The sequence below is a fragment of the Myotis myotis genome, unplaced genomic scaffold (genome assembly GCF_014108235.1).
Source record: "Myotis myotis isolate mMyoMyo1 unplaced genomic scaffold, mMyoMyo1.p scaffold_m19_p_1, whole genome shotgun sequence".
In the NCBI taxonomy this organism is placed as follows: Eukaryota; Metazoa; Chordata; class Mammalia; order Chiroptera; family Vespertilionidae; genus Myotis; species Myotis myotis.
In genome coordinates, this window is record NW_023416313.1 from 159,366,426 (window position 1) to 159,392,499 (window position 26,074).

Here is a 26,074-nt window from a genome sequence, read left to right on the forward strand (position 1 = left end):
GCCCTGGGCTCCGCTCCCTCCAGAGCACAGAGCAATTAGTGGAGGCTCGTGGGCTTAGCCGACTCTGGTGCCCCCACGTCCCTCTGCCAACTATTGGGTCTAACGAGTTTCTGTCCCCACCCAGGCCTGGGCTGCATGAGAAAGGAGAGGAGCCCCCAGGACTGAAGTTAGCACAGTGGACCGGGCTGGAAATCCCCCACTTCTTACCTTGGCCGGTTGAGGAAACAGCCTCCCGGCAGAGGGCCGCCTCCCGCCAGGGACTTTTCTCCTGGGGGTGACACAGCACACAGGGCAGCTACTGGGACCCCAGCCACACTTCAGCCTGAGGGAGAGGGTGGTATCACACAGGACCACTCTCTCCCTTGCAGGAAGCATGGCGGCCAAAGATTCTAGAACCCACGTGGGGTTTAAGCAGCCTGAGGATAGGCAGGCAGAGTGAGGGCTCGGGGTGTGGGCGCCAGGAAGTTCCACACTGTTGGTGGCATTTGGTAATCTAACCGGGTCCAAACCATTCTACACCCAGACCTCACCGGCCCCTCCGCCACCCTCCCGTCCCTCACCCAGCATCTACTCTGAACAGGCTCCTGGCAGGGTATAAAGCCCTCACTGATCTCCCAGGTGGTGGTCTCCAAACTTTTTTTATTATGAATATTTATGTATAAGAATATGCACTACAGTCAAAACATACTATATATTAAAGTTTATCTTTTATCTAAAAAATAAGTCTAAATAGAAACCCTCTTAGTCCCCCCTTCACAGATGACCTTGCTCACTTCCACACACAGCCCCCGGGGGCCTACCCCGCAGGCAAAGTAGGCCGGGGGGCCTCTCAGAGCAGAGCACCCACCTTGCAGGAGGGTCAGGGCTGGGGGTTTGCAAACCACAAACAACTGAGTCACCCACATCTGAAGCCCCGCTATTTGTTGTTGTCAGCATGAAAGAAACTTGGTCATTTTAGATCAGGCTCTACTGCCTTAGTGGTGGCTGTGCTCAGCTCCCATCCGGGGGCCCAGGCAGCCTGTCCCTAGAACCACCGCACCCCAATGTAGTAATGGAATGTTCATAAAGGAAGAACGCGTAGGCCTGTGTGTGTGTGTGTGTGTGTGTGTGTGTGTGTGTTTCATGTGTCTCACCCATGTACATGTGGGCCTGGAGTGTGCCATTCAAAGAGAATTTGCTCAGTGAGTGGCAGCCTCTGTTTTCCGGTCTGCTGGCTGGGCGGGCCTTAGGCAGGTTACGCAGGTACTGAGACACCTGTCATTAACCCTATGGCCCGAGTCTTAAGAAGCCTTGGCATCGACTCCGATACTTTATCTCATCTGCATCCTCACAACATGACTGTTTAGGTGTGTGGTGGGGCGGGGGGAGGGGGGGGGCAGGTCAGTAAGTCCGTGTTGGAGGTGAGGAGTCCAAGGCGCAGGGCAGTGAGGGGTTTGCCTAAAATCACAGTTTGGCACAGCTGGGTCTCTTGTTTGCTCGCACTCTTCCCAGCATGCCCCTCCTCACGTCCTGCCACCCTGCAGCTATAGGGTAGCCTGCCTGCCTGCCCCAGGACCCTCTCCCTGTGCTTGGACACCTGGCCCAGCCCATGGGTTAACCCTGTTAAACAGGGAGCAGGGGCCCCACAGGCAGAGGACGGGTCTTTCCTGTCAAGGCCAGACTGCCCTCTGCTCCAACCAGGCGGGCTGAGGGGCCACGGCTTCCTCCTGCATTTGAAAGCTCAGCCCTGTGAGAGTAGCAGAGGGGGAGGGGAAAGGGAGGGCTCAACCTCCAGTGCCCTCCCCCCTCACTGACAGCTGTAATCTGCTTGGGAAAATCTCTTTTTTTTCCGCACAGGAAAAAATATTAGTTGTCCCGATAACAAGGAAAACAAAATCCAGCGCAGGGCATCAGAGACTTCCTGAAGCGGGAAACAATGTCCAGGGAGCTCAGTGGAGAAGCCCGAGCCGGGAGGCTGAGGGGGAGCAGAGAGAGGACACTGGTCCAGGCCTATCTGGCCCGTGGGGGAGGGGAATGACAGATCGAGGAACTTGGAAAAAAAGATTCCGCCGCCCCCCCCCCCCCCCCAAAGCCTTCAAGTCCGGGCTGTTAAGCTATATCCGGGAAATGATTCAAGACCATCACACATCCCTGAACAGAGCAAGCTGCTTCAGCTCAGGTGCTCTGAGTCCACCCCTCTTCTTCCCTCCTGGTCTCCCAGCTTGTTCTCCTGGGTGCTGTTCCCCATAGGCACCCCTCCCCCAGGCTTCTGGCCTTGTCTGCCCACAGCTGCTTCCCTGGGTAACTTTCCACTGAGGGTTAGGGGGTGAGATAGGGGAGGGCTTCTCCAAAGTCCCCACCTCCAGGCCTAGGAGACCCTGGTGCCCATTTCCCTCTCTGCCCAGGACACTTGTGCTATTTGCTCCAATGGGTGTGGCCTCGAGGGGCAGGTGAGGGCCTGGGATTTAAAGCAGAGTCCTGAGCTCCCAGCGAGCAGTAGTTCTCAACCGTGGCTGCACACTGGGTCACGTAGGGAGCTTTCAGAAAATACCAGTGCCTCCCAGGCCTCATCCCAGACCAGTTATATCAGAATCTCTAGGGAGTCGTCAAGTGATTCTTGTGTGTAGTCAAGGCTGGCAATCCCTGCTCTATGACCCTGTGACCCTTTGTCACTTGCTGGCTGGTCCCTCAGTTCCAGGTTGGAGCCCCTCAGAAATGACCACCTAGCTGGTGGCCTCAGAGGTGCCCGCAGAGTTCTCTGCCCAGCTGGAGGCCAGCTGCTTAACCAATAGCGGGTTCTGGGTTACCCGGCCCCTTCCCACGGCTCCTTCTCCTTCTCCCAGGGCAACGATGCCTGAGGCCTTTGTTCTCAGCCAACAGGAGTGTGACCAGAAACCTACCCATAGTCAGTCCCATTCACTGGCCATAGGCTGGCCACCGAATACACTTCACCTGTCCAGCTCTCCTGCTCAGCATCCCCCACATCCCAGTGTCATCTCCAGCTTTGTTCTCAGGAGGACCCAGGTTTCTTCCCTTAAAATGTCCTCAGCTTTTGGTCTGGGCTCGGAGCACAGGGGCTGTCATTTTCCCCAAGGGTTGGGGATCCCTACCAGGGTATTGCTGCTGTGCTGTGCCAAGTACTAGACTTCATGGTAACCTCTTTGAAGTCAGAGACCATTCCTGGTTCATTTTTTGTTTATAAGCACATACCAGCCACTTAAGGGGCAGGTCTTTAGGGGGATATCACATGCAAAGAGCCAGAGTCCCTCCTCTCAAAGGCCTGAGCACAGAGGGCAGGGCTGTCATGAGTTACCGCAAGGTAGTGCCGTTCAAATTCCCCAAAACCTTCCCAGAACAGTTGAAGGAATATTTATTTCCTTAGTAGAGCATAGCATGTCCCTCCCCTAACAGAAACATAAAGGAAGATATTTCAGGGGTCAGGGACAAAGTGGGGTTCCAATCGCATCAAATGGGAGGGGCAGGACAGAATGAGCTGGGGCCTGCAGCCTGGCTGAAGAGAACTCACCAGGGTTCTTTTTGCTCCTAGTCAGGCTTTAACTAAGTGAGGGGCTTGCAAGTCCCCGGGATCTGGTCAGAGGGCCTGTGGGTTCCCATCCCCTCTGTTCAAGTGGCCACGTCTACCTAAAGAATCACCGAGATCCTGAGAGGCAGGACCCCAGAGCAGGCTTCTTCCCTTCTCCTAAGGGGGCCTTCCTGGCCTGGGTTCCCAGGGGTCTCCCCTTTCCCTCTGGAGGAGCCCAGCCCAGCTCCCAGCCCCCATCATAGCATTTTCCGAGCAGGTGGAAGATGCTATGGACAAGGAGCCACCTGGCTGCAGGAGAGGGGAAGCCCCAGTGCATGTCCCTGGGGCTTCCATCTCTCCAGAGGGAAACAGTTGGCCGAGACGCCTGCGCCCCAGAAGCTTGGGCTCTGACTCTTGGCCGGGGCAGTGGGCAGCAGGCTTCAGGAGCTTGGGGTGAGGGGGCTTGAAGGGAGGGGCTCTAATCCCAGCTGCCTCGCTCTGGGTACTAACAGGCCACACCAGGGGCAGCCAAGATTGAGGGGGGGCACCACCACCTGCTTTTCCTTGTTTTGTTTTCAGGGCACTAATTACTGTGCTGAGCTCCGAGCTGCCTAATGAGGCCGTTTGGATTTCCTGTTGTTCTGGCTTCCCAAGACCCTTAAAGGGCCAGCATCGCCGCACTCGGCGTGGGCCTGGGTGGGATACCGACCACGCTGGTGAGAGTGAGCACAGAAGGGCTCTTCCGAGGCTCAACCTGAATGCCAAGGGCGGTGGTGAGGGTCTGGTCTGGTACTTCCGGCTGCTCCCGAGGCCCTCCAAGAGGGCCCGCTCAGAGGTGCTCAAGCCGGAAGCAGGAGCTTCAGAACTGTGTGGCTGGTCGGAGCACAGGGTGACGGGGAGGAGGAGGTAAGGAGGCCAGGGCTGAGGAGGAAAGGCTGGTGATGTCACCAGTGCCCAGACTGTGAGAACCACTGCAGCACCGGGCAGGAGGGAAACGCCATGACGTCCTGTTCAGCCCCCTACCCCCACCCTGGAAAATAAACACTTGTTGTCCAAGAGGCCAGCGCCACTTCCTAAGGGGCAGGCGAACCGGGCTAGAGGCCCAGAAACAGGGTTGAGCCCAGCTTTGAACAAAGGCCTTTGCCCAAGTTGGATGCAGAAAGGCCTGCAGGTCAGACACCCCCTAACTCAGCCCCTCTATGGCACACCCTCCAACAGCGCTGGCAGGATGCACCCATCCTTCTGCATCTTAGGGCTCATCTTTGCACTTGGAGGAGCTGAGCATAGCTGGGTATGCCAGGGAGCCCCCTTCCGAAGCTTGACGCAGGCTGCAGATGGGCTGGCAGGCAAGTGGGGGGGCACCCATCTGCTTCCCGAGTCTCCCTCAGATTTGAGGCACAGCCTCAGCCCTAGACCTGTCCCAAGTGCCCCTCAGGCTGCCCCAGACTGTGGGTCCCCTGGGACCCAGGAGGCCTGGCCTGTAGCGCCCTCCCCCACAGACGGGGTGACGACATTGTTGTTCTTCTACAGGGCCTTCCGCCTAGAGTTCCGGCTCCGCTAAATGGTGGGAATGAGGGTCCCAGGGACAAAGCCAGCCTGGTTCCCGCAGCCACCTCAGAATGGACGGAATCCCCATTGTGTGCGGGGCGTCTTGTGCCCGCCCTCCCCTTGCCCTAGCCGGACATGCCAACAAACAGCTCATTGAGCTCGGGGGAGGGGCCGGGAGACAACAATGTCCCCCAGAGGACCGGAGCAGTGAGCTCAGCTGGGGGTGGGGGTGCCATGGAGGCCGGAGGGCGATGATCTCAGCGTGGGGAGGGTTGGCCCTTTTGACAGGCTGACCAGAGCCTGGCTTCCCCATGAGGCTGAGAAGGGCTGGCCTCACCCTGGCTGCCCCACCCCCCAGGGCTGAGCTGGGAACAGACTGGCACTTCTCATGCTTAAATTGCCCCAGCCCAGGGCGCCAAGCAGGCGCAGCAGGGGGGGCGGGGGGCAGGACCCAGCAGAGCCACCTAGACCTAAGAGGCTGGTAGACCCTCCCTTTGGCAGTGCCATTCCAGAAGCCCCTCAGTGAGGCCCAGCCCAAACAGAGCCCTCCCATACCACCAGCCCACATGGACCAAGCAGGACTTTCAGATCAACAAGAGGATGCACTTTCTATAACCAGAACCATCTCAAGAATAGGGATTAACCTGGGGCGTAGAGGGTCCTGTCCCTGGAGGTATTCAAGCCCTGGACTATAGAATATGAGGTTTTCTAAGTGCCCGTGAGAGCTCACCTCACCCTGAGCCTCTAGATATAGGGCCCCCAGCTCATTCCTTACAGATACCTCTGAATTCCCTCCATGGGTTATGGGTCTGCAGTTGGATGAACCCAAGCCTGAGCCAACCCTTTATCCTCTTCTGCCAAGTCTGGGCTGCCAGGCAGGGCCTTGGGCCTCTAAGAAAAAAGGGAGGAAGGGGGAGGGCTGGCTAGGAGAGTGGCATGGCCAAAGCGGGCCCCATCTCAGTATAGGAGCCGGGGAGGCCCTGAAGCGGGTCATTTTTGCAGGACTCTATCTGGAAAGCAGGGGTAAGCGGGGAGAACAGCTGCTGGCAAGGACAAATGAGCCTGTCCCAGCAGGTCATCATTCTCAGGTGCCCAGCCATCCCAGGGACAGGACCCAGGCACCGGTGCACACCTGGCCACCAGCCACAGATGCCCCTGGCTGCCCCTGGCTTTCCTTCTGCACCTCCAGGCTCCAGACCACCCTGTACACCACAACCAGCGGGTGATTAATACCCTCCTCTGCTCAAAACCCAACTGGTTCCCTCAAGCCTATCAGTCAAATCTGAATTCATCTGTCTAGTGCATCTCCATACCCTATCTAACCTCATGTCCAACTCCCTGCACATATGAAGTCTACTCCAGCGGTACCTTCTTCATTTCCACCCTGATCCTTTTTCTCTCTCCATTCCCCCCCTGCCAGGAATCCTCTCTTTTCTCTTTATCTAAGTTCTGCTCTATTTTCCAGGCCCAGGACAACCCCCTCCCCCACAGAGCCTCCTTTGACCCTTGGGCCCCAGTCCCTGTCTGAACGCTCGTTCTGTAAGTTGTTACACTCCTTTTATGAACCTTGATTTCATCTGCACATCCCATGAGCATCAGGAGTTGAATTCAATGTTCCCTTTGGCCTCACTGACCTTAGCCCAGTACTGGACACATAATAGGCCTCATCCACAACTGGCTGACCAATGAACCCAAAGTCTGCATATGCACGTGGGCACACACACAGGCCTCAGGAAAACTGACCAGGTTGCACAGTGCCGTGCCCCAGGTGAAACATCTTTTGCCTGCACTCTCTTCTTGATTTCAGAGAGGAAGGGAGAGGGAGAGAGAAAGAGAGAGAGAGAGAGAAACATCAAGGATGAGAGAGAATCACTGGTTGGCCACCTCCTGCATGCCGCCCACCATGGATCAAACCCACAACCGGGGCATGTGTCCTTGACCGGAATCGAACCCAGGACCCTTCAGTCCACAGGCCTACACTCTATCCACTGAGCCAAACCAATTAGCCAGGTCTGCATTCTCCTCTTTTGATGGCAACTTAATGGGCTTGTCCCAGCTCTCCCCAGCTTCCTCCTTAGTTGGAGCAAGGCTGTGGTAATGGGGTAGGGAATTAAGCCACAAAGGAGAGAAGGGTAAGCAAGAGAAAAGGGAGTTGGCCACAGGGCAACACAGGGATCTTAATGGGAGAATAGCTCCAACAAAAGGAGTGTTCATGATGCCCAAGCCAGAGTCATGAGTCTAGGGTGAGTGGGTACAAAAGAGTGTTGAAACCTGTCTGTTTCTAAACGTATAGAGCTAGCTGAGGCTGCCTCCCTGGTGTTGGAGACCCTGAGTACCCATAGTTGCTCTGGAAATTCATTCTGGGCTGGACAGCTCCATAGGGCTTGTTTTTCTGAGAGTGGCAGCCAGAGGGCTCGGGCAGGAGAGGCAAAGTGGCATTAGCTCACAGTGGCCTAAGGTTGCCTAAAAATCTCCCTGGGGCTGAGAGGAGGCCTAAGTCCTGGTGCCTCCCAGGTCTCTTTGGATTTCTTCTCTGGGGACTAGAGTCTTCTAGACTCTAGACACAAGGAGAAATTTCTAGGCTGGAGGTGCTTTGCTAATCATAGCAAAGCAAGTTACTCATTAGTAATCATCAACATGAAATCCTCAACTCCAGGGGAGAGTTCAACCTGGATTACCAACTGGGATATAAAGTTTAGACGCTGTCACAGGAAGTTCTCCCATATGTCTAACCTAAATCCTTCCTGCCACAATTGAAACCTGTTTCCTCTCATTCTGACTTCGGTGGGAGAAGGAGACAGCCAGTCACCGTCCTCTGCTTAAGACCCATTACCTACTTGACCAAGGCAGTCAGATTCCTCCTCAGCCTTCTCCAGGGAACAGTGACCTGCCTGTTCAGGCAGCTGTTCACAGATTTGGCACCTGTCCCTGGTTTCTTTCTCTGCGTCTGAGAGTATTTGAAACACAGCACTTCCTGGTTCAGGCCTGACCCTTCCTTCCATGGCCCGAGTAACCCCCACTTCCAGATTCCTACAGCTGCAAAGACAGAGCAGTGTGACCACATCCCCTATCACTTCTTGCTTCAAGTCCTGGGTGGCACCTGGGATCAGAGATCAGAGATTGTGTGAAGAAAGGAGGAGAGGTCAGAGTTTCTTCCAGATGGGTTGTTGCTCAGCGGAGGAAGATGAAGGGCACACAGGACCCAGGGACATCAAGGAGTCAGGGAAATGCTGGGCCTGGATGCTAATGGAAACCCAGAAAAGGGGAATGAGGGCTGAGGGGGAGAGGGTGCTGGGAGAGTTTCCCATCTGTCAGAATTGACAGAAAAGAGAGGTATCGGGGACAGGTGAGCTGTACACTGGGGAGAGGGCATGAAGAGAGGACAGTGAGGCCCTAACCAGTTTGGCTCAGTGGATAGAGCATCGGCCTGCGGACTGAAAGGTCCCAGGTTTGATTCCAGTCAAGGGCATGTACCTTGGTTGTGGGCACATCCCCAGTGGGGAGTGTGCAGGAGGCAGGGGATTGATGTTTCTTTCTCATCAATGTTTCTAACTATCCCTCTCCCTTCCTCTCTGTAAAAAATCAATAAAATATATTTAAAAAAAAGAAAGAATGTGAGTATGCTTAAAAAAAAAAAAAAAAAGAGAGGACAGTGAGGTTAGCACAGCCAGGGCAGAGGATGAATGGGTGAGGAAACTTCTACAGGGGAAGAAAAATCTCTGGGTAGGGAAGCTGATCCAAGATCTAGGACCAAGGCTGCTAGAACCTTTGCTTTCAACTCAGGCTCTGCCATACCCACCCTGTCCTTCAGCTCAGGTTGGCAGAAGGTTCTCCTTTGGCCCCATCCCTCTCAGAAATGCCTCTACCCTGTGCCCTCAGTTCTCTGGGCCTGTAAGCCCTCCTCAGAGCCCTCTTCTGTGTGCCCTGAGGGATCTGGGCAGGAAGGAAGGGCAGGCTAGAGCAAGGCCTGAGCTGAGGGTCTCCATGCAGAGGCCTCCCTGAACCTTCCCTCCCTTCCCCTAAGCCAGTGGTTCTCAACCTTCTGGCCCTTTAAATACAGTTCCTCATGTTGTGATCCAACCATAAAATTATTTTCGTTGCTACTTCATAACTGTAATGTTGCTACTGTTATGAATCGTAATGTAAATATCTGATATGCAGGATGGTCTTAGGCGACCCCTCTGAAAGGGTCGTTCGACCGCCAAAGGGGTCGCGACCCACAGGTTGAGAACCGCTGCCCTAAGCCTCCCGCTCCTTGGCTAGGGTGGGGACAGGAAGGAGCTAGGGAAGGGGAAACCAGGGGCTCTGGGAAAGTTGCTGTGGAGTCTGCCCTAAACCCCGGACTCCTCTGTGGCTGGAAATACCCGCTATATAGCTCTTGGCCCTGGCCTTCCAGGCATCCCCTGGGTTTGGCAAATGAATCGGGGGCAGCTGCCAGGTCACCACCAATGAGGCCCCTTGCCCCCAGCCAGCAGGTCTCCGCCCTGCCCCTCCTCTCTCTCCTTTCCTCCTGGGAGGGCTTCCTTCCTACACGTTAACAGGGGGCTCTCAGTTCAGGGGTCCTCAGCCTCTCCTCTCTTGAGCCCATTGTCTCTGCAGGCCAAAGCTGCTCTCATTGAGAAGAGAGGGCCCTGTCCACATCAGTCACCACTTGCCCTGGAGTTTGGAGAAGACAGAGGAATTAGAGTGTGGAGTTAGCTGAGGTCCTCAGGCTCCTGGAAACCTGGGAGAGAGAAGGTGGGAGGCCTTCCTGGTCTCAGAAGGACCCAGAGGAGGCACTCTGACTCATGCGTAATGGTCTCACCCACTCAGACATCCTTTCTTTCTTTCTTTTTTTTTTTTAATATATATTTCTATTGATTTCAGAGAGGAAGAGAAAAGGAGAGAGATAGAAACATCAATTGGCCGCCTCCTGTATGCCCCCTACTGGGGATTGAGCCTGCAACCCGGGCATGTGCCCCAACTGGGAATCCAACTGTCATAGGTCAATGCTCAACCACTGATCCACACAGGCTGGGCCTCAGACATCCTTTCCGTAGTACATTTGGGTCATGAGCCATGGACCAATGGACAGGCCAGCCCAGTCTGTGTGCCCTCTTGGTGACTTGGGGAGGGCAGAGCCTCCTGAGTGGCCAGCAGCCTCAATGACCAGAGTAGTTCAGAAGTTGGCTTCTTCCTCCTACACACCTCTGCTCTGAAACACCACTGTGAAGGACAAGGAGTATCAGCTTGAGACCTACATTTGGCCCTGGCCAGAGTGCCATTTTTGGAAGGCCAAGGCCATGGGCAATTAGTTCTCCCAAACCTTATCTCTTCTCCAAACCCACTCTTTTTAAAAAAAAAAAAAAAAAAAGAAAGAAAGAAAAAAATATATATATTGATTTCAGAGAGGAAGGGAGAGAGGGAGAGAGAGAGAGAGAAACATCAGTGATGAGAGAGAATCACTAACTGGCTGCCGCCTGCACGCCCCCTACTGGAGATCAAGCCAGCAACCTGGGCATGTGCCCTCGACCGGAATCGAACCTGGGACCCTTAGTCCACAGGCCGACGCTCTATCCACTGAGCCAAACCAATTAGGGCTCCAAGCCCGTTCTTAAAGCTCCAGTCTTTCCTCTCTAGCCAAGAACCTTGTCACACCCTCTTCCCACAAGTCTCTCATACTTGAGGTTTTCCACATGGCTCATCTCCTTTCTATGCCCCTGGCTTTTCTCCCTCCCTCTCTCACCTTTTGCTCCTCTTGCCTCATCCCTTATGACTATCTTCAGCTCTTCTTTTTCTTTCCTTTGCTGTCAGGGACCTCCCCTCTACTCCAAGTCTGCCCCTGGCTGTCAGGATGTCACCTGTGAAAAAGGAAATTAATGTGTGTGTTTTTTTGGGGGGCGGGGGTCCTGCAAATGCATAATCACCCTTCCAGGTCACTATCACTATGGTCCTATTGTACGGATGAGAAAACGGAATTGTAGAAGTAGAGTTAAAATACAAACCCAAAATAAATGACTTTGGGGGGGAAAAACAAGCCCAAGACCACATAGTTGGGAAGGGCCAAGGGCCAGGGCCATGCCATGCTTATGAACAGACTCATAGTAGGTTGGGGAGAGGCCTACACTGGGCTCTGGCCAGAGTGTCATTGCACCTCAACCCTCCCCATCTCCATCATGAAGATTCTTCTTCAGGACTCAGTGTTTCTCTGGTGTCCATGCCCCAGGTCCTAACCCTTCCTCTTCCTCACAGGGCTCGCGCATATCAGCTACTGCATTCTCCCCCCCGCCCCCCCAACACTGTGAAGCCCTTAACAAGTCCTCAAGGCCACCACCAAGTCATCATCTTCCTCTCTCCTCCAGCAGCTCAGGCCTGTCCTATGGGGAACCCACTCTGTACCGCGGGAAAGACCCAGAGCAGGCAGTTCCTTGTAGCGACTCCAGAGAGAAGCAAACCAGGCCCCGCGGGGGGCCGCTGGCCGAGCGGGAATCCCAGCCCTAACCACTGGGGGCCCTCGAGGGGAGGGGCGAGGGCGGGAGGTGGTTCTGCGGCGGCATCTGTCCCCGGCTGGCGGGAAGCTGCTGCATTAAATTGTAAAATCGATTTATTGACCGGCAGGTGCGAGCAGCGGCAGATGGAGAGTAGCGCTGCCGGGGCGCATCTGCGGGGAGCGGCGGCATCGATCCCGGCCCCCTCCGAAACCCGTTGGTCTTGGTCTTTTCTCCTTGGCTTGCTCCCATTGGCAGGGCCAAGGTCCGCGGTACCGCGGCGCCTACGTGTCTAGGGTGGCTCGGCTCCGTACCCTAACCTCCTCCTGGCCCCAAGGCCCAGGCTGCACCCCCACGGCTGGCAGGCCCTGCCAGCCCCACTGCCCCAGTTGGCACGCGGCGGCCGGGCTGACGCGTGGCAGCGCCCTGCAGCAGATGAGGCACGCGCCGGCCTCATTTCAATGTGAATGGATCGAATGGAGCAGCCATGTGGCAGCAACAGTTTGCAAATCTCCCCGCCTTCTGTGCTGCTCCCCCGGCCGCCTCTCCCTGCACGTGGCCCCTACTCTGGGCGACCGCAGAGGCACTCCTCAGGGCTTAAGTGCCCCGCCCAACCAAGCCTGCTCTCCGCCCCCCGCCCCCTGCTCTCCTACCTGGTGCCTTTGGCCGGGGAGAACGCTGTCCCAGAGCTGGGGGAGAGGGTAGGGGAAATGGGGGGGGGGGCGAATAGGCTACCCAGTGGGGAGGGATCCCCGTCGTACCCCAGTAACCCGGGGTCAGCTTGAGGGCACGGCTGGAGGATAACCTTGGAGCTTCACGCCGGGGTGCGGGTTCTGCCTGCTGGGGGGCTTTGTGCAGCTGGCAAGCAGAGAGGGCTGCAGAAGCAGAAGGCCCCCCCCCCCCCAAGAGGAGGCTGTGGAGTCTTGCATGAAGCTGGGCCTCCACCGGGCTCCTGCTCGGTGCCGGTTAGGGTGAGGAACTGCAGCCCCGGCTGGCGTCTGTCTACACAAGGGCAGGGTCAGAAGACACCCACCTGGAGTCTTCTGTGATTTTCGGCCTCCCATCACCTCACAGCCTCCTGTTCCTGGGACCCCCAGGACTCACGTGTCGGGAGTGGGAGAAAAGGGGGGGGGGAGCCCCAGCTGTGGAGTCTTCGAATTTCGGTTTCCTGCCGCAGTCCGACCCTCTCCTGCTCAGCAAAAATGGGCAAAGCTTGCCCGGCCAGTGTTGCTCAGTGGTTGAGCTTCGACCTACAAACCAGATCACAATTCCATTTTGGTTGGGGCATATGCCCGGGTTGCCCGCTCAATCCTCTGTAGGGGGCGTGCAGAAGGCAGCTGATCACTGATTCTCATCCGTGTTTCTATCTCTCTCCCCCTCTCCCTTCCTCTCTGAAATCAATAAAAATATATTTAATAAAAAAGTGGGCAAAGCTGGAGCTCAAGTGGGTACCAGAGCATGCGGCGGAGTCCCGGTGGGATAATTCATCTCAAATAGGTGCTTCACCAATGGCTTTCCTCCTCAGGTGAGAGGATTCCTAGGTTTCTGGGGTCCCTTGCATTTCCTGCCTCCGAGGAAAATGGTGACACTTTTGTTGGGTCTCTGACTGTGTCCAACGTGCTTTCGGACATCTTAGTCCGATGTGCATGATAGAGAGTGTTCCAGGTCTACACTACTAAGCAAATACCTCCTGTGGGACCTGATGTCTCCCCTGACGTTCAGGCACATGCCAGCGCCAGAAAAGAATGAGCCTTTATGAATGCCCAGGCCAGGCTTCGGGGGTAAGTGGACAAGAAGTAGGCAGGGCTGGAGGTCAGCTCCGAGGAGTGAAGGACACTCTTTGGCACCCTAGGCAGCTCTAGGGACCCACAGAGTATGGCCGAGAGAGGGTGGAAAGCCCACTTACCAGGCTGGCAGGGAGGCATGCCCCGGGCTCCCCCGCCCTGGGGCCTGGGGACGCCGCCTGCCCATAACCTACATTAACTCTGGAGCGCAGCCTGGGCCCATCTGCCGGCCCCCGCCCCACCTCGGTTCCCCACGCCAAACCCCTCGCGCCAGATGGTGGCTGGGAGGGGTGACCGTGCGTGGGGGACCCCGGAGCCCGTCTCTTCACCTCGCCCCTCCCCCAACCCACGCTCTCAATTTCTTGTTTCTCTCCCCCCCCCATCCTTCACCACCACCCCAAGTCAAAAAATCAGACCATGCTCGGCAAAGGCAGCTGTTGGGCTCCATTCCGAGCCCCCCTCAGCCTCTCCGGGGCCCGCGCCGCGTCCCTGCTCCCCCCGCCGCGATCTTATCGCCCGACGACAGCCATCGCTGTTCCGGCGGGCTGACAGCTGAAGCCACTGTCCCCCCCCCCCCTCCGCTGCCCTCAGCGTCGGGGGTGGGGTGGGGGGAAGATCGAGAGAGAGAGAGAGAGAGAGAGAGAGAGAGAGAGAGAGAGAGAGAGCGCGCTCTTCGGCACCCCCCCCCCCCCCCCCAGACTGGGAGAAGCCGGCCTTCTCCGATCTAAGGCCTCCGGGGATCACGCAAGGTTCCGGGAAAGCAGCTGCACTGCCGCCGCTCGGAGAAGTGGGGCCGCCGGGGAAGCCGCAAAGGAGTGACGGGTGGCCTCCTGAAACTAAAGCGAGCCCGAGCGTCTCCAGTTCACTCTCCATCTCACCCTAGGAGCAAAGGACCGGGTCTGCCCGGCCTCGGCCCTTCACCTGGACTGGAATCAACTCTGGAGCCAGGAGAGTTCCTCTCTGCACCAACGGAGCGTCAGGACGCGGGAGGGGCTTGCTGGGTTGGGGGGGAGAGGGTGGGCGCTGGCGCAGAAGCTGACCCCAGGTGAGGGGAGGCACTGGAGGTGTGGCCAGACCCTCATTACCATACAGCTGATGCCCGCCCCGCTTCTACCTCGGGGACCACGCCCCCTCCCCCAGCTCGGAGACCACGCGTCTTCGGGCTGGCACGCGCCGAGCCCGACGGGGGAGGAGGGGAACAGAAGGGAACAGGCACGCGCTGGACACGCCCCCCCCCCCCCCCCCGCCACAAGGGAGGGAGACACCCACCAGGTGGAGGGAGAGAGCTCAGAGCCTTTTGACGTTTGGCCCGAATCCAGGCGGTGAGCGGCCACAGAGAGGGTCAATGCTCCCGCTGGCTTCCTCGCTGCGCCCGGGAGGCGTGGTGGGTGGGCGCTCCCGGGTTGAGGCCCGATCAGGCTAGGACTCCAGAAGCTCCATGAAGAAGCAGGAAATAGGAGTCCCTTAGCTCTGGTTTCGCTTTCCGGACATAAGTTCTTTTTACCTGCAGCAGGTGACCAGCGCTGGCCGCGGGCGCAGTGCACCCGGGGACTCCCCCGCGTCTCCGCCCCAACTCCCGTTCCGGAATCACTCGCTCACCTCCCGTCCCATTCACCCCGGCCCTCCTCCTACTCTCCCACCGCCCGGGTCTCCGCGCTTAACTCCGTGATTGCGGAGAACTGGTCTCTCGGCACGCGCGGAGCTGGGGGACCCAGGGGCTAAGAACAGCGCGGATGGGCGGGGACCTGTGCCTGACTGGCTGGCGAGGAGGGGGAACGGCGGGGGCGGAGGCCCCCTCCCGGCGGCTCTGAGGCTGTAGCAGTTAGAGGCCGGGAGGGGAGGGGAGGGGAGAGTGACAGGCAAAGAGGAGAGGAGCCAATGTATATAAGGAAGGCTCCCGAGCGCGCAGGTTTCAGTAGCGGCGCTGAGCGCAGGCTGGGATCTCCAGGCCGAGAGCTGCAGCTCCAGCCGCCTCAGTGCAGAGTACGCGGGCACTAGCCGGCTTGCAGCCCCAGGATTAGCCAGAGGACACATCCTCAACGCGGCCGCCGCCCAGCCGTCCTCACCTGGATAACCTACCGCGGCAATTTGAGCGGACCTAGCGGGGAGCCGAGGCAGGAGGAAGACTCCGAGCGGAGCCTGGCTTTTCAGAGACTCCTCCGCGGGTGGACGCACGGGGAGGCGGCGTCCCGAACCAAGCCAGCTTCAGGGCGGGCGGGTGGAGAGAGCGACGCCCCAGGGAATGGCAGCCGCCTCCAGTAGCGCGTCTGGTTGGGCGCTACTGTTGCTGGTGGCACTTTGTCAGCAGGTAACGTCCCGCGCCCCCTTCGCCCCCACCCACCGCGCTCTGGGCCAGAGCCCGGGCGTCCACCGAGCTGACGGCTCCCCTCCCTCCTTCCCTGGTCCCTGTGCAATAGCGCGCGGCCGGCTCCGGAGTCTTCCAGCTGCAGCTGCAGGAGTTTGCCAACGATAAAGGCGTACTGGCCAGCGGGCTGCCCTGCGACCCCGGCTGCCGGACCTTCTTCCGCGTCTGCCTGAAGCATTTCCAAGCGGTCGTCTCGCCGGGGCCGTGCACCTTCGGCAGCGTCTCCACACCTGTGTTGGGCACCAACTCCTTCGTGGTCCGGGACGACAGTAGCGGCGGAGGACGCAACCCTCTCCAGTTGCCTTTCAATTTCACCTGGCCGGTGAGCATAGCCTGGGCGCACTGGGAGGTCACGAACACCAAGAGGTGGGGGGGGGGGTCCCTGAGACCAAAGCCTTCTCCCCAGATTTCCTTGCTCCCCTACGAAACAAAACAAGGGGCGGTCTCTTCTGATCCTTTCTTTCGACTCTCTCCTGGGACCTCATCCGTTGAAAGGCTCTCCCCAGGCTCCCTTTCCCAGTTCTACACCCTCTCTTCTCCCAGTACTTGGGGTATGATTTTTATCATCTTCGTGCGTCCCCCGCCTCCGAAAGGCTCTCGGGTACATTCCCCCATCCTTCAACCCTCCTCCTCCCCGGGGTTCTCCTCTCGCCTTTCGTGCTCGCGCGCGGTGCTGTGCGCAGACCCGTTAGGTTGACCCGGGCGCAGTAACTGTATCCTGCAATTAAATTAATTAAACCGGCTGCCACAAGGCACCCCGCCACCCCGTGCTCATCTCGCTATCTCTCTGTCTCCCCCTCCCCCTCCGTCCGCTTCCCAGGGCACCTTCTCACTCATCATCGAAGCCTGGCACGCGCCTGGAGAAGACCTGGGGCCAGGTGAGTAGCTTGCTCCGCTGCCACAGGGGGGCGACACGGCGCAGCGCCGAAAGAGTTAACCTGTAATAATAGGCGGGGGAAGTGCGGGGTGAGGGGGTGGGGGGCCGGACGCTGAGCTCGGCCGGGAGCTGCGCCCCGCGCTGGACGCTCGGATTCCGCCCGCTGCCTGGACTCGGAGCACAATTGCGTTTCCTGCGGGTTATTTTTGGCGTGGGAACGCGGGGAGCGCGGCGGTGAGAAAGGCCGAAGCTGCCAGCGCCGCTGACGGGCCCCTTCCTGTATTTTACACCTTTCGCGAATTCCGCTCCTTTGGAAAGGGAATAATGGCTTTGGGATGTTGTTCTGACACAGAGGAAAAGGATATTTCAGCAGCACAACAATTCTCACTTTGAAAAGGAAAAAGAAAAGCATTACCCATCTCTGAGGGCAGAACCCCAGAATGGGCACCCGAGGACCCCTTGCTCCCACGGTCCTCTCTACACAGAGAGCTTTTCTTTTTCTTTCTGTATTTTTTTAAAAATATATTTTATTGATTTTTCACAGAGAGGAAGGGAAAGAGATAGAAAGTTAGAAACATCGATGAGAGAGAAACATCGATCAGCTGCCTCCTGCACATCTCCCACTGGGGATGTGCCCGCAACCCAGGTACATGCCCTTGACGGGAATCGAACCCGGGACCTTTCAGTCCGCAGGCTGACGCTCTATCCACTGAGCCAAACCGGTTTCGGCATTTTCTTTCTGTATTTTTTTTTCTTTTCCATTTTGACCTCTTTTCCTCTTTCCCCTGCCTATCTGCTTCCAGAACACTAGGATATCTTAACATCCTTCTATTGTCCCCCTTTTGTTTTTTTAAAATATTTTTATTGATTTCAGGGAGGAAGGGAGAGGGAGAGAGAGAGAGAAACATCAATGATGAGAGAGAATCATTGATGGGCTGCCTCCTGCACGCCCCTTACTGGGGATCAAGCCCACAACCCGGGCATGTGCCCTTGACTGGAATTGAACCCGGGACCCTTCAGTCTGCAGGCTGATGCTGTATCCACTGAGCAAAACTGGCCAGGGCCATTGTCCCCCTTTTGAATAGTGTCAGACCCCCTACACATGCACACACACGGGGACGCAAAGAAGTGGGACCTTTGGGTGCCTTTGGACTGTGCTTGCTGGCAGAGGGGGGTCATCTGGACAACTGGTTTGATCCAGCAGTTGCTGGCACCCTTGGGGACAGGCTGCCCTTCCTTGACCTGGCCCTCTGCCCCTTCAGAGGCCATGCCACCAAACGCGCTCATCAGCAAGATCACCATCCAGGGCTCCCTAGCTGTGGGCCAGAACTGGTTATTGGATGAGCAGACCGACCCTCTCCCAACAAGGCTGCGCTACTCTTACCGGGTCATCTGCAGTGACAACTACTATGGGGACAGCTGCTCACGCCTGTGCAAGAAGCGCAATGACCACTTCGGCCACTACGTGTGCCAGCCAGATGGCAGCCTGGCCTGTCTGCCGGGCTGGACTGGGGAGTACTGCGAACAGCGTAAGCAGCCAAGCTCTCTGCGTTTGCCTGGAGGGGGGTCCCCTGAGCAACAACCCCCCCCCAAAAAAAATGGTGTCTTCTCCTCACAGCCTGCCTGTCTCACAGAGCAGGTCTGGGCTGCCCACTGGCTGGGCCTCAGGAACAGCTGGGGATGCTTAGGGCAGGTTTGGGCTCAGAACTTTCTCTTCTGAGCGCTCTTCCCCATTGTGCCAAGTCTAGAAGGATCCCATGATTGCATCCCATCCAACCTGGATTCTCCTTCCCTGTGCCACCGGTTGGTTCCTTTTAAGACACCCATGGCTCCTCGGAGAGGCCAGGAGTGGGAAGTGAGCCCAGGAGAGCTGGGGGCACCCCCAAGGCCAGGAGAGGGAGAGTGGGCTTCAGGGGCGTTGGCACCCCACCCTCACCCAGCGCTGTTTTCTTTTCTCAGCTGTCTGCCTTTCTGGCTGTCATGAACAGAACGGCTACTGCAGCAAGCCGGCAGAGTGCATGTGAGTAGGGGACAGGAAGTGGGAAGGGGACATCCCCGGGCCAGGCCCTCAGCTCACCTCAGCCTCCCTTTTGTTTCGCAGCTGCCGCCCAGGCTGGCAGGGCCGGCTGTGCAACGAATGCATCCCCCACAATGGCTGTCGCCATGGCACTTGCACTACCCCCTGGCAATGTACCTGTGATGAGGGTTGGGGTGGCCTGTTCTGTGACCAAGGTGAGTGAGGGCAAAGAGAGGATGCAGAGGGGGTGGGAGATATGGGCAAGGGGTGGGAACCGGAGTTATCACCTGAACCCTTCTTACGTGGTGACCGCTGAGCTGGCTTTCCCCTTATTCTTCAAGGAGTGTGGGGCTTTCAAGGATCTTTACAACTGGCCTAGAATAAGATGGGGGTGCTTCTTCCGCTGCTGCTGAGGAGGCAGAGTGGCTGGAGAAGCCAGGAGGGTGACAAATTGGTAGCGTGGAGGTTGCACTCATAAATTCTAGGAAGACCTTGCCCTGATGGGTGTGGCTCAGTTGGTTGAGCATGGTCCCAAGCACTGAGAGGTCGCAGTCAGGGCACATGTGCGGGTTGTGGACTCGATCCCCAGTAGGGGGCGCTCAGGAGGCAGGCCATCCATGTTCCTCTTTCATAGATGTTTCTCTCTCTCTCTCTCTCCCCCTCTCCTTTCCTCTCTCTCTAAAATCAATAAAAACATTTTTTAAAAAATTCTAGTAAGGCCAGATAGAGAGAGGGATGCTGGGCTTAGTTCCTCTTTCTACCGCAGTTACCTATTAACCCCCTAAGTGTTTGCTTACCTGCCGGGGCTGTTTGAGCAGTTCTCCCCTAAGCAGCTGTCTGGTGAGGTGTGCCCACCAGCTGCCCGGAGGCTGTGTGAGCTGGGCCTCTGGGTGGAGAGACATCTAACTGACTTTTCAGTGTGGGCAGAAACAGTCGCCCTTGTTCATCCTCAGTTGCACTTGCCAGGCAGCTGCCTGAGCCCACACTGTCTCTTCCTGGTGTTTGGCGGGTCTGGTCACTCTTCTGGCTGTACTGGGGTCTGCCAGCTCCAACTATGGAGGAGGGATCCTTTATCTCTTTCATCCTGGGAGCCAGCTGCAGCATGTGCCTCCCATTTTCAGGGGCAAATGGGGTGGCTGCTGCCATGGAAACACCAGCACAAGTCTGGGTAGGGTGGGCAGAGGGCTTGCCAGGATAGAAAGAACTTGCCTAGGCCCTGACTAGCTGGCATCAAGGGCTTGGAATTCAGCCCCTGTATTCTTTGTGGGTGTGTTGCTCTCTACCCCTCCCCCCCAAACACACACACACACACACACACACACACACACACACACACACACGCCTGCTCATTCTCTTTCCTCTGCCCACATTTGCTCACAGGTGACACAGTCATGTATTCATCACATGCAAATACAGCCCTCACAGTCCCAATATTTGTTTTGTCTGGTTCTCCCTCCCTGTCCTTCCCAAATAAGAAAACAAACACTTACATTTCAAAATACCCTCATAATGAATTCCCCTTAGAAAATGCCCGGTCACTACCTATGGCAGCTCTCGCCACCCCTCTCTACCATTTCCACCTGTTAGATGTTACCCCTCCTTCCAGGCTCATCTCCGTTTCCCCTCCTCCATGAAGCCTTCTCTGACTTCCTCCTAAACACGTGGCCATGCCATCCACTCCTCTTCCTTCCCTACATTCTACCCTGCTTGCCGGTGTTTGTGAGCTTGCCTAGCAGGCAGTTGTCACCTGTGTTTTTTCAACTTTGGTTGGTTGCACTGGCCAAGTCTGCATCAAGGTGCTTCAATACAGGATTCATGGCGGGAGGAGGAAGGGTGTTTGGGCCTGAAGACTGAGTTGAAACCTCTGGGCCAGACGTAGGCAGTGAACTTACACTACAAGAAGCCCGGAGGTGGGGATGCTTCCCTGGCTCTGCTCAGCTGTTGGTTCCGGTCTCTACAGATCTCAACTATTGCACCCATCACTCCCCGTGCAAGAACGGGGCCACGTGCTCTAACAGTGGGCAGCGGAGCTACACCTGCACCTGTCGTCCAGGCTACACTGGTGTGGACTGTGAGCTGAAGCTCAGCGAGTGTGACGGCAACCCCTGTCGCAATGGAGGCAGCTGTAAGGTGAGGCCCAGGCAGAGGTCTGGCCGGGTGGTTCCCAGGCGTTCTCACTCCAGGTGGCCATAGGCAGGCATTGTGGGCGTGCGGGAGCTAACCCCCAGTCACACATTCCTGCCCTGGAGCCTGACTTTGGCCCTTTTCTGGTGTCTCTCCAGGACCAGGAGGATGGCTACCACTGCGTATGTCCCCCGGGCTACTATGGCTTGCACTGTGAGCACAGCACCTTGAGCTGTGCTAACTCCCCTTGCTTCAATGGGGGCTCCTGCCGGGAGCGCAACCAGGGGACCAGCTATGCCTGTGAATGCCCTCCCAACTTCACTGGCTCCAACTGCGAGAAGAAAGTGGACAGGTGTACCAGCAACCCGTGTGCCAATGGTGCGTCTTGTTGTCTTGCTAACTCGGTATACCAGCCTTGGGGACAACAGAGCCTTCTGGTGAGGGAGAGTCAGGAGAGGAGAGAGGCCTTGTCTGTCACTCCAGGCAGGCTGACACTCCAGGCAGGGTCCCCTTTTGCTCTGAGCTTGCTTGATCACCTGGGTAGCTTTGGAAGAGGAGCAGGTTAGCAGTGGGTGACCTTAGGAGAAGGAGTAGTGTATATCCTGAGTGGCTCCTATTCCTGTTCCCATCAGAGCCCTGTCCCTGCTGGGGTGGCCTCTAACCCTTCTCAGGAAGTCCTGGGCTAGAGAAAGGGACGTTGGAGGCTTCCTGTCCCTCCTCACCAGGGAGGCTGGTGAGGTTGGGCACCTGCTCCTAAAGACCTCACCTTGCGGCATGGCCACATGAGCCTGGTGTGGCACAAAGCACCTAGAATGTTCAGCATCTTTTGGGATGCAAAGCATGCTGGGTATCTTTGCCTCCTTGGCTCCCTGGTGACTTTCCTGAGGCAGGCGGACTCACTGTGCCTGGGAGAAGCCCCAGGAGCTGGAAAGGAGTTGGAAGGCTGAGATGGCGTCTGCTATCTGGCTGGTCACTCAGTTAATTCCCTGGAGCCACAGTTTCTTCGTCACCGAATGGGAAATATAATACCTGTCCTCTGTCTTTCACGTGGTTGTGAAGATTAGATGAAACCATGATAATTACATTTCTTTGAACATTTACTATACACCAGGCATGTATGTGCTCCTGCCCTCATGCATCATTCCACCTAACCCTCCGAGATCTCCTGTGGTGGGGATAGCATTAGACTCCAATTTAACAAATAAGGAAACAGAGGCTTAAAATAAGGTAAAGCAACAGGTGCCAGATCCACAGCTAGAGACAGCTAAGATTCAAACCCAAGCTCATCTGTCTGATTCTACCATAAAGCTCTGTGAGATGCTAGTAATTTTTAGACATGAGCCCATGAAGACGTAGCAGCCAGGGTCACCTCAACTCCAGGTCTCCAGACTCTTCGTGCAATGCTCCTCAGCGTGGGCGCTGCGACACGGGGCAGAAGGACCCGAGCTCGCTCCTGGGATGGAGCACTCACCCTCTGCACCAGAGGGGCTCCCAGGCGATGGCTGACTTGTGCCCTGTGTGTACCTACAGGGGGCCAGTGTCTGAACCGAGATCCAAACCGCATATGCCGCTGCCGTCCCGGATTCACAGGCACCCACTGTGAGCTCCACATCAGCGACTGTGCCCGCAGCCCTTGTGCCCACGGCGGCACCTGCCATGACCTGAAGAGCGGGCTCGTGTGCACCTGCCCTGCCGGCTTCTCTGGCCGGCTCTGTGAGGTGCGGTCCGCCGGCGACGCCTGTGCCTCCGGACCCTGCTTCAACGGGGCCACCTGCTACCCCGGCCGCTCCCCCGACAGCTTCGTCTGCAACTGCCCCTACGGCTTTGTGGGCAGCCGCTGCGAGTTCCCTGTGAGCATGCCACCCAGCTTCCCCTGGGTGGCTGTCTCCCTGGGCGTGGGGCTGGTGGTGGTGCTGGTGTTGCTGGGCATGGTGGCAGTGGCTGTGCGGCAGCTGCGGCTTCGGCGGCCGGACGATGGCAGCAGGGAGGCCATGAACAACCTGTCAGACTTCCAAAAGGACAACCTGATCCCCGCCGCCCAGCTCAAGAACACAAACCAGAAGAAGGAGCTGGAAGTAGACTGTGGCCTGGACAAGTCCAACTGTGGCAAGCAGCAGAACCGCACATTGGACTATAATCTGGCCCCCGGACCCCTGGGGCGGGGGACCCTGCTGGGGAAGTATTCCCACAGTGACAAGAGCTTAGGGGAGAAGGCGCCCCTGCGGTTACACAGGTGAGCAGCACCTGGAGGCCCAGGGCCTGACCACAGGCCCCTAGTGGTCCTGCCTGGGCTCCCTCAGGACAGGTCGGAGGCTGGCACCCGGCCTTTGACTGCTTCTTAGCAAACGGGGTTTTGCTACTGATTTTCCAACAAAAGTCCTGCCAGGGGTCCTTGTCCCTCCCGCACATTCATTCATTCGTTCATTCACAATGTCAAGTGCCCACATTGTGTCTCTTGTGACTTCCAGCTTTCTCTGCCATGGCAGGCCTCTAGTGGCAGTGCCGGCTTTGCCAGGCCTGAGACGCTCCGATAAGATTGGGGGTCCTGTGGCTCTCTCAGGGCCTGTTCCCACCTGTCCCCCAGGCTAATGTTGGGCATCCCCAGTCCTGTGTCTTCTCCCGGAGCCACTCATGCCAGTGCCCTTTGGCGCTCCAGGGTCCAGGTTGATGCCCCCACCCTTCCCCCAGCCCTCTCCCCATACCTCCCTCAGCGACCTGTCTTGTGTTCCCTTAGTGAAAAGCCAGAGTGTCGGATATCAGCGATATGCTCCCCCAGGGACTCCATGTATCAGTCCGTGTGTTTGATATCAGAGGAGAGGAACGAATGTGTCATTGCCACAGAGGTGAGTGCTGGGCTCGCCGGCCCTCCCAGCGTGGCCCTGCCTGCCTTTTGGGGGGTAGGAAAGTGGCCTGGTTACTCCTGACCTCAGGGGCCACTCCGGGGTGGGTCAGGACCCTTCCTTGGCAGGCCAGGTTCAGTGGCTCTTGGGTCCCTGCTAGTCCCGTTGAAACAGAGGGTGTGAAACAGGAGCCGCGCTGGTGAGCCCAGCCTGGTCTCTTCCTGCTGTGTTAGTGCTGGGCTGGGCAGCCGTGGCACCCGGCCAGCTCCCAGGCACTGCTTCCCAGCTGCTGGTGGGTGAGGGTGGTTGCCTTGTGCCCCTCCTGCCCCTTCTCCCTGGCCTCCTCCATTGGCCCACTTAAGAGCACAGGCTCCCAGGCAGGTGCTTGTGCTGGGACAGAAGGTCGGGGGGGCCTGCCCTCCCTTCCCTTCACCCCATCTGCCCTATTGGCTTCTCCCAGGGAGGCCCAGGGCAGCCATGGAGGGAGGGCGTTGTACGCGAGGGTAACCCACTCTCCCATTCTCCACATGCTCCCCAGGTATAAGGAGAAGCCTCCCAGGACATTCCAGCTTGGCCCAGCAGCTGGACCTTCCTTCTGCATTGTTTACATTGCATCCTGGATGGGACATTTTTAATATGCAACGTGCTGCTCTCAGGAGGAAGACGGAATGGCATGAACTGGACAGACTGTGAACTTGCCAAGAGATGCAGTACCTTCCACACCTTTGGGTGTCTGTCTGGCATCAGATTGGCAGCCGCACAGCCAGGGGAACCGAGAAGAGGAGAGGTGCCACTGGGACCTGCCCTGCCAGCAGTGGCCTTCAGAGGGCTCCTTAGGAGTCTGGCCTGTTTTCTAGAGGGAGTGGCAGTGGTCCCGTAGGGCCCGGAGCTGCTGCGGCCTCCACTGGCATCTGTGTTTCCAAAAGTGCCTTTGGCCCAGGCTCCATGGTGACAGCTGGGTCCAAATCAGAGAGGAGAGAGGAGGCCAGTAAGGGCAGGGCCATCCGTGGGCCAGGAAACCACCAGGTGTGGCTGTTGGCAGGGGTTGCCCTGCGGGTGAGGTGAGCACCCAAAGTGGGAGGAGCACTTTTTGCCCACGTGCCTCCAATGGGTGCGTTTGGGCTGTCTTCATAACACCACCCAGCCGCTCCCTGGGCAGGCCCACTGGGCAAGAATGTTGGTAAGCCTTACCTGGCTTCTACAGCCTCTGGTTTTGGGTGCCTCTGGGCTCCTGTGAGCAGACAGGTGAAGGGCCAGCCAGGGGTGCCGGGCCTAACTAGGGAGCTCAGGGCAGCGATGTTGGAAATCCCAGGAGGGAGAAATTGGGTTGTCATCACCCAGGCCCTTTCCTCCCTCAGGCCCATTCCTATGGCCTTGAGTCTGAGCTCTCCCCATGCCCACTACTGCCCCTAGTGGATCTTCAGAAATCAATAATATGAGTTTTTATTTTGTTTGTTTTTTGTAGTTTATTTTGGAGTCTAGTATTTCGATAATTTAAGAATCAGAAGCACTGACATTTCTACATTTTATAACATTATTTTGTATATAATGTGTATTTATAATATGGAACAGATGTGTATAGGAGTTTATTACTTCTTGGGTCCTGTCTTTGTGATGGCCGAGTGGGAATGCTGTCCCCGTCCTCTCTGACTCCCCTTCCCATACTGCTGCCAGCTGCTCCACCAGAACCCCTGGGCCCTGTGCATACACTGGGGCCCGGCCTGCTGTGCCCCAGGCTCTTGTCCCCTTCCAGTCCTTGGGAAGCCTGGCCTCGCCCATCTAGTCCGAGCCTCGGCCAGCCTTCCCTGCCTGATGGTTGGAGGCTGTCTGCGGCTCTCCATCCTCCTTATGCTCCCAGCATTCCTTAGAAGATATGCCCTCTGACCTAATCTGTTCCCCTTTTCTCTCAAGTCTGAAAAAGCTCATGGGCTCCAAAGTCAGCCTGGGGGATATAGGAATTTGGGGAAAGAGGACAATCCTGCCTGTTTTCCTTTCTTTGAAAGGATTCGGTTGTTGGAGAATGGAGTCTCTGAACCATGCTGACATCTGGTCCTTCTTCCTGCCAATGCAGGGTTTTAGATGGACTGGCACCCTGCTCTTTTTCAGCCCCCGTAGGGCACTGGTCTTGGGGGAGGGGCGCTTTGCCTTGGCCTGTCCTCCTTGCAGCTGGACAAGAGAGCTGAGTCTGGGCACCTGGTCAGCAGGGAGGGGAGGAAGAGGAGAGGGCGGCCTTCCTGAGTCCAGGTTTCTGTGGCTGAGACACTACTGAGGGAGTTGCCAGTTTCAACTTCATGCCTAGTTTCCTCTAAGGTGCAGAATGGTCCTAGGCTGCCACAGTCCTCTTTTTACAGCCACAGATATACCCCATGGAGAGCAAATGATGGGGGGGAAAAAAGCCATTGACAAAAAGCTGAGCAGATGCTCCCAGCCCTCAGCCTGTCCACAGGAAGGCGAAAGAGGCCCGCCAGATGCTTCCAATGGAGTCCCAGTATATGCAGTGCTACTTGCCTCCCTTTTCCTCTTTCTCCTGCCACACACACAGCATGCCTG

General features: G+C 57.1%; 1 protein-coding gene across 1 annotated transcript; it reads left to right on the forward strand.

The window, feature by feature from the left end:
- Window positions 1–15,124: 15,124 nt before the first annotated feature.
- On the forward strand, window positions 15,125–25,116 carry DLL4 (delta like canonical Notch ligand 4). Its single transcript, XM_036297713.1, has 11 exons — window positions 15,125–15,609; window positions 15,719–15,988; window positions 16,487–16,544; window positions 17,806–18,072; window positions 18,503–18,563; window positions 18,645–18,775; window positions 20,521–20,690; window positions 20,843–21,062; window positions 22,215–22,917; window positions 23,419–23,527; window positions 24,063–25,116. Exons 1-11 carry the CDS (start codon window positions 15,544–15,546, stop codon window positions 24,066–24,068), a joined length of 2,061 nt encoding a protein of 686 aa, XP_036153606.1. The 5' UTR covers window positions 15,125–15,543; the 3' UTR covers window positions 24,069–25,116.
- The last annotated feature ends 958 nt before the right edge of the window (window positions 25,117–26,074 follow it).

Excerpts from the sequence above, each read along its gene's own strand:
- DLL4 (XM_036297713.1), top strand. The coding sequence starts at position 15,544 with ATGGCAGCCGCCTCCAGTAGCGCGTCTGGTTGGGCGCTACTGTTGCTG. Across the intron at positions 18,073-18,502 it reads TGGGGAGTACTGCGAACAGC|CTGTCTGCCTTTCTGGCTGT; the intron begins GTAAGCAGCCAA and ends TTCTTTTCTCAG. Across the intron at positions 21,063-22,214 it reads CAGCAACCCGTGTGCCAATG|GGGGCCAGTGTCTGAACCGA; the intron begins GTGCGTCTTGTT and ends GTGTACCTACAG.